Source organism: Calypte anna, chromosome 11 (assembly GCF_003957555.1).
Source record: "Calypte anna isolate BGI_N300 chromosome 11, bCalAnn1_v1.p, whole genome shotgun sequence".
NCBI lineage: Eukaryota > Metazoa > Chordata > Aves > Apodiformes > Trochilidae > Calypte > Calypte anna.
This window is the reverse complement of record NC_044257.1, coordinates 9,921,757-9,927,860: the sequence shown is the minus strand read 5'-3', so window position 1 is coordinate 9,927,860 and position 6,104 is coordinate 9,921,757. Positions and strand designations below refer to the sequence as shown.

The 6,104-nt window shown below is 41.6% G+C and overlaps 2 protein-coding genes across 3 annotated transcripts in view; one reads left to right on the top strand and one right to left on the bottom strand.

Annotated features, from left to right (window-relative positions):
• Nucleotides 1-637: 637 nt before the first annotated feature.
• Nucleotides 638-5,513, bottom strand: NUDT19 (nudix hydrolase 19). 2 transcript variants are annotated; one of them, XM_030457517.1, is made up of 3 exons: nt 4,751-5,513; nt 3,165-3,372; nt 638-1,973 (listed from the first exon to the last, which is right to left on the bottom strand). In XM_030457517.1, exons 1-3 carry the CDS (start codon nt 5,450-5,452, stop codon nt 1,747-1,749), a joined length of 1,137 nt encoding a protein of 378 aa, XP_030313377.1. In that variant the 5' UTR covers nt 5,453-5,513; the 3' UTR covers nt 638-1,746. The 2 variants fall into 2 exon arrangements, with proteins under 2 accessions (XP_030313377.1, XP_030313378.1); XM_030457518.1 differs by lacking the exon at nt 638-1,973 and having other exon boundaries at nt 3,249-3,372; nt 4,546-5,513.
• ANKRD27 (ankyrin repeat domain 27) overlaps nt 5,441-6,104 on the top strand; it is a 45,587-nt gene continuing 44,923 nt past the window's right edge. The window contains exon 1 of the mRNA XM_030457516.1: nt 5,441-5,703. The gene's annotated coding sequence lies outside the window, so the exon portion shown is untranslated. The remainder of the gene's footprint in view (nt 5,704-6,104) is intronic.

The following is a 6,104-nucleotide window of genomic DNA, read 5'->3' as shown; positions in this document are numbered from 1 at the left end:
TTTAGCATCTCAAGAACTGTGGTAAATTAACTACTTCTTGTTTTAATTCACTCTTGTGTACTACCCTTTCCATTCAGGCTTTAAAAAAGTTTCAAGCCTGATTTTCTTTTGCACGAGGTTGCATAGACTGGGTGCCAAAGTGTTTCTTGGTCCCCTTTTCTTGGACTGACAGAATTAACTTTCTGCTTTACTGTTGACTAACTAAAAATAAGGAATCTTGGTTCTACACCAAACATGAAACAGGGAGCACAACCAGTGCACATCTTTATCGAATCTGTATTTGGTTAGATTTGTGCATCTGCTCAGGTGACTTTACCCATTATGAATAAATACTGACATAATTTTGCAGTCAATATACTTGGTATTATAGACTCTACAAATATGATAATAAGCACAGTTTTACCTCTTCTATAGTGACCACTCTTAATCTCAAAGAGCTAAAAATCATGTAAGAAAGGGCACTTTCTTCATCTACATTTTCTTAGTTTTTCAGTTGTCTTCACGTTCAGAAGTCAGCCAGAATATTCTGAAGGAGATACTATACTGCATTATACACAGTGTACATAATATACTACTTCACAGGATCTATGTCTAGTAGAGATATACAAATTTTAACAAGTTCTGCAAAACCAAGAACAGTTTGAGCATGTTCAAAGAGAAGAGAAAAAATACAGTTTTTTTTTCTAATACAAATGAATACTACAAACTAATTTGATTTAATTAAAATATTGCAGAAGATTTTAATTGAAACACAGCTTTCTGAACAAGTTTACTGGTTAATCTCAAATCGTTATTCATTCTTCTTCCAGATGAAGAATTTATATTGCTATTCCACTTATTGCACAAAAAAAAGACGAAACAAACAAATCCAAAGCAAAAAAGCAAGCAGCAGTACTTTATCTGAAGTTCTTAAATCCCAGATATATTTAGTAAAGTAGAAGGAAAAAATGTAGGATATTGATATATTGAAACAGGTGTTTCCAAGGTAGTACACTGTTCCCTAAAGTTGTCAGCATTTTTACAGATAAACTTTTTCTATTTTTTAAATTGCTACCAAAATGAAGATTAAGATGTTGAGAATGCACTCAATCTGACAGGTGACTGTATAAATGATTTCTAGTTTTGTAAGCTGTAAAATTTTTAACAGAATTAGTAGAATTTTGGTATATCAAATCTGAACATTAACTTTCTATTAATTTTTTGTTAAGAGTGATTCTTAGTTAATAAGTCTAACCATACATACAGACACACACACGTTTTCCCAAAAATGAGATAATGGGAGATGTCAGCAGATATGGAATGGGAGATTTAATTCATTCTTAGACACGCATATCAGTTGTCTAAAGGATAACTTTGGGAAGCATAGAAAAAAAAAATTCTAACTCTATATATGTTTGTTCTGAAGATAATATATACTTAAATTTTCAGTGAGAAAAGGACCTGTGTGACCCACCAGACCAGCGTTGCAGCATATTCTACAATTAGTATGTATCATTACAGAAAAATCGCATTTAAGTTAATCAATAATTAAGTTGATAGTTACATTTTCAGTTGCTTCTAAACCCCATAACTGGCACAACTGTGCTGTTTCAAAGAGTGAACCAGTTAGGTACTCAGAAGTCTCAAACACAAAATGCTTTGGCAGAACAAAGCAATATTTTCATAACTATTTGGCAGTGGTTAGAAAAGACCAAGCCCACAATGAATATGTATGTAATTAAAAATATTCTAGCTTTAAAACAAATATTATAATCTGCTGTTGTAATCTGAACAATCAGAGTTTATCATCAGTGGATTCATATGTTTATATTTTGCTTGAATATTAACATAGACAGCAAGATTGTTGATGTTTTTAATAACAATCCGGTGAAATATACTACCCTCTTTCATGAGCTTGTCAACTGTCTTATCTGTAGTCATGATGATTTTCTTTTCTCCTGTATAATCTGGATCTTCTGGATATAACTCATCTCCTGAGGGCAGAAAAAAAAGTTTGTTATACATTGCCAAACTTAATTTCAAACATTTGACTCAGTGACACCAGCAATTTTTTAACATTCCTCAGGACATGAAACACAGTGGGAATTTATTTCACAATAAAAAAGTAAATAGCCTCAAAATATCTTCAGATTTCAAGATACAGCCATAAATTTCTGAAGAATCTGTCAGTGGCATTGTGGTGGACATCTGAGGTACTGGTATGGATGTTGAATGTTCCTGATAAAAGTAATATGCTATAAACACAGCCTGGTCAGATAGAAGTTTATGAAATGGGTGGAGAAGAAGACAAGTACCTTTCCAAGTATATGAAGATAGTCTACAATAGGACTAGGAATACTACTAGTTATTTTTTTCTGTTTTATTGAAGAAAAGTGTTTTGTGTCTGTTTCGGTTTAATTGCCGGGCATATTATTCTTGTACAAGAATGCTTATAAACCACAAATTTGAGAAGTCAGATGTGACAAAAAAGAAGAAAACATAATGAAGACCAAACTACAATTAATAATAAGTAGTAGATGCAGTGTAGTGAAATGAGGCAATCAGGTGTTGCTAATTACGAAGTGGGGGGCAACCAATTCTGCTCATGTGCAGGTGGGGTCAGCCCTAATTGGGCACAGGTGGGCTTAACACAAACTCCCACCTCCCACTTTGTAATTAGCAACACCTGATTGCATCATTTCACTACAATGCAGCTTTTCCTAAGAAGGTAAAAATGTACATGATTATGAAATGAGAGGCACTTTGGTTTGAAAAAGGGGAGAAAAAAAATGATTTTGTGTTTAGCTCACTGCCCTACCACTACAGTTGGGAAGACATATACTGCAGCTACACTCGATCCACTTGCCCTTACAGAAACAGTAAATGTGAATTCACACTTAGACTAAATATAAGTTCTAATACATCCTTTGAATTAATAATAATAATAAAGTTGAAATACTAATATTTCTTCTTTAAAAAAAAGCATAGAAACAATGAGATTTTGTACAAGTACAGAAATAACTGCTGTATGAAATGTATTGAACAAGGGAGCCAAGCAGTAGAAAAAGTGTACAGTGACATAATATTTTCCTTTCAGTTATAGACCAGTTTCTGTGAAGAGGATTGAGTATCTATCAGTTCCCAAGCTTTTACATATTTAAAAGAACCTTCATCTGTTTTCTTACCTGGCAATAGCTGAATGTAGCCATCTGAAGCACTCAACATCACAGGCATCCAACATTCACACCCCTCTAGAGCACGATCTGAGCTGAACTTGTGTAACTCATCTAGTGAAGAGAAGTTGCACAGCCTGCACAATTCATAGAACTGAGGTGGAGGAAACCATATTTCTTGAGATTTAAAGCGTTCAATGGCTTCCGGAGGTGATGACCACTGAAAGAGGGAAACAACCCTTGAAGGAACAGCTTCATCACCAGGTAGAAAGTACCAATATTTTCACAAGCCCGTAGCAAAGAAAGTCTCTACAGACAAAAAGATCTTCAAACAGCCCAAATTTTCTGAAAACGAGAAAACCCATGTATAAATTATACCAAAATAACAAAAAAGAAATTTAGAAAATCTAAGCAACATAATAAAAGCATTTTAAATCCAATAATTAAGCTTTTTTTTTTTTTAAGTTTTTGTTTTATATGTAGGTATGTGAAGTTTGGAAACTCAAATAGCATCTTGTTTTAAGGGCCTAAGTCTGCTGAAATCAAGAGAAAACCTTCAACTTGATCACTGTCAACTCAGTAAACAGGGTTGCTACTAATGCTTTAAGAATTAAAGGTACCACTAAACCTATGCTTCCTGTGCAATGTGTTTTCAGAGCGAACATCGTTATATTTAAACGTGGTGTTGTTTTGCATGCTTAAACTATTAGTAATCTGAATTTAATCTCACATTAAATTTAATAACTTGTGCATAAGCATTTGCAGTATATTTACAGTTACTAAAAAAATTATAGCAAACTTTTGTTAGGTAATAATGAGCTAATAGTTATCTAGGTAAACTTCTACATAACTACTTGGTTTCTCATCTACTTCTAACTTGCTTTTAGACTCTTCAGAATTCTAAAAAAACTTCTTAAAAAACCCAACTCAGTGTATGTGACCCTAAGATATCTTTTTTTACTCTCTTACCCCTGCCAATTAAAAAACCCAAACCAATACAGCTCCAAATAATGTTTTAGTAATACACTATTTTAACAAGCGCGTATGTTACTTAAACTATTCCAAGTAGTTACAAAAAATTAAAATTACTAGCAGCTCTTGGGGCCCTGGAATACCCTGAACATGCCAGATGGATTTCTCCTCGTGTACTGAATGTTAAGGGTACAGTTACAATACACCATTGATAAAAGAGTGATTACTTGTCATCTACCTTTGTAAGATACAGTAATTAGGTGTAAATGATGTGATGTGACACACATCCCGTGCCGTGACTTTCAAGAAACGCCCATTTCTGCCAGCTGTGACAGCGTCTCGGCTGATGTAGGGACTACTGGTGGGAAGCAGATGTACACGGGAGGGGATTAATATGAAGGTGAAAACTCCCTTTTCTCACATTTTAAGGAGGCGAAATCAAGGAAGCTGGAGAGCCAGACCCTTGGTGGACTGTTCAGTGGGTACTGCTGGTTACCATGCCAGCAGCCGGGCCGATTTCCCTGAGAGGAGGCAGGAGCGGGCCCTCTGTGTTTAGTGCCAGGGGAATGCTCGCAGGACCGGACATGTGTCAAGCAGAGGAGCGCGGTGAAGCCCCGGCCTCTTACCAGGAAGGCTGTCACCTCTTGGTCGTCCTGCGAGGTGCGGGGCGGCCGCTTCTCCAAGCAGCACAGGTAGAAAGCTGTGTCATAGCGCCGGCCGCCGCGACCAGCCCTGTCCACAGGAGTCAGCCAGTTGCTCCACTCCTGCAGCGCCCAAATGTTGGGGACGCAGCCCAGGTGCCGGCACAGCTGCAAGAAGGAGCCCGGCTCCTCCTGCACCCGGCGCCTCCACTCGCTCAGCTCGGCTGCGGGGGGCAAGAGCTCCTCCGGCAGCAGGGGGGCCGGCCCGCTGCCCGCCGCCGGCCCGGGCCCCGGCACCAGCAGCAGAATTCCCGCCTCCTCGAAAGTTTCCCTGATAGCGCAGATGCGGAAGGCGACTTCCCCCGGCAGCGGGGAGCCCAGCCGCTCCCGGGCGGCGGCGAAGAGCGGGGTCCGGCTGCTGCCGGGGGGCGGCGGCCTCACCGGGCTCAGCCCGCACTGAGGAGAGGCGGGCAGCAGCCCCAGCCATTCGGCGGAGAAATCGGCCGCCTCCAACAGGCCACCCGGAAAGACGTGGGCGCCGGCCATGAAGCCGCTGCGGGAGCTGCGTTGCAGCAGCAGCAGCTCATAGTCGGTGTGGCCGGGCGGGGAGCGCGGCAGCCGCCCCGGTGTGCCCGCCGCCAGCAGCAGCGTGGCCGCTTCCCTCCAGGGTCGCATCCGCGAGTTCATCCTGAAGACGGAGGAGGCGGTGGTGGCGGTGGCTGCGGCCGAGATAGCGCTGCGGGACCGTGCGGGCGCCGCCTGGGCCCCGGGAGGAGCCACTGCAGCCGCAGGCAGCGGGCGGGAGGGCCCGGCCGTGGTGGCGGTCAGGGCTGGGCTCATCGCCGCGGAGGGAGCGTTTGGCCCGCCCAGAGACGTGGTGGGATGGAGACCTGCCAGGAACTGTCAGTAATGCCTCAGCCCCGATCTGCCTTGATCCGGTAAGTGGTGTCCCTAAAGGGCAAGAGCTTAAGGAAATACGGAGGGTTTACAGGCACGCGGCGAATGGCTGAAAGGAGCGAGGTGGTGGCATTCAACTTACTTGAAAATCTGAGGCTTGGAATGCTTTGCACTCCCTATGTTTTCGTAGCACTGAGTGTATATTGCAGCATGACAAGATGTAAAGCTATCTTGGAGCTCTAAGTCTTCCTGAGGGACCTTCCCTGCTGAAGGGACTTGAGCTGTCAGCCCCAGGAGTCAGCACAGGGTCAGGAACCAGGGACTCTGATTTGTAATCATAATACTGCTACTGAACCACGAGCTAGCCTCAGAGAAATCTTATCTCAATTCCCCATCAAGGCATGTGGATAAAGCATTTTAGGTCTTTAATTAAATATGTCAT

Bases quoted from the DNA above. Each gene is read 5' to 3' on its own strand.
- NUDT19 (XM_030457517.1), bottom strand. From the start codon at position 5,452: ATGAACTCGCGGATGCGACCCTGGAGGGAAGCGGCCACGCTGCTGCTG. The intron at 3,373-4,750 runs GTAAGAGGCCGG...TCCCTCTTTCAG, and splicing joins AAGAGGTGACAGCCTTCCTG to TGGTCATCACCTCCGGAAGC. The intron at 1,974-3,164 runs GTAAGAAAACAG...TTCTGCCCTCAG, and splicing joins CTACATTCAGCTATTGCCAG to GAGATGAGTTATATCCAGAA.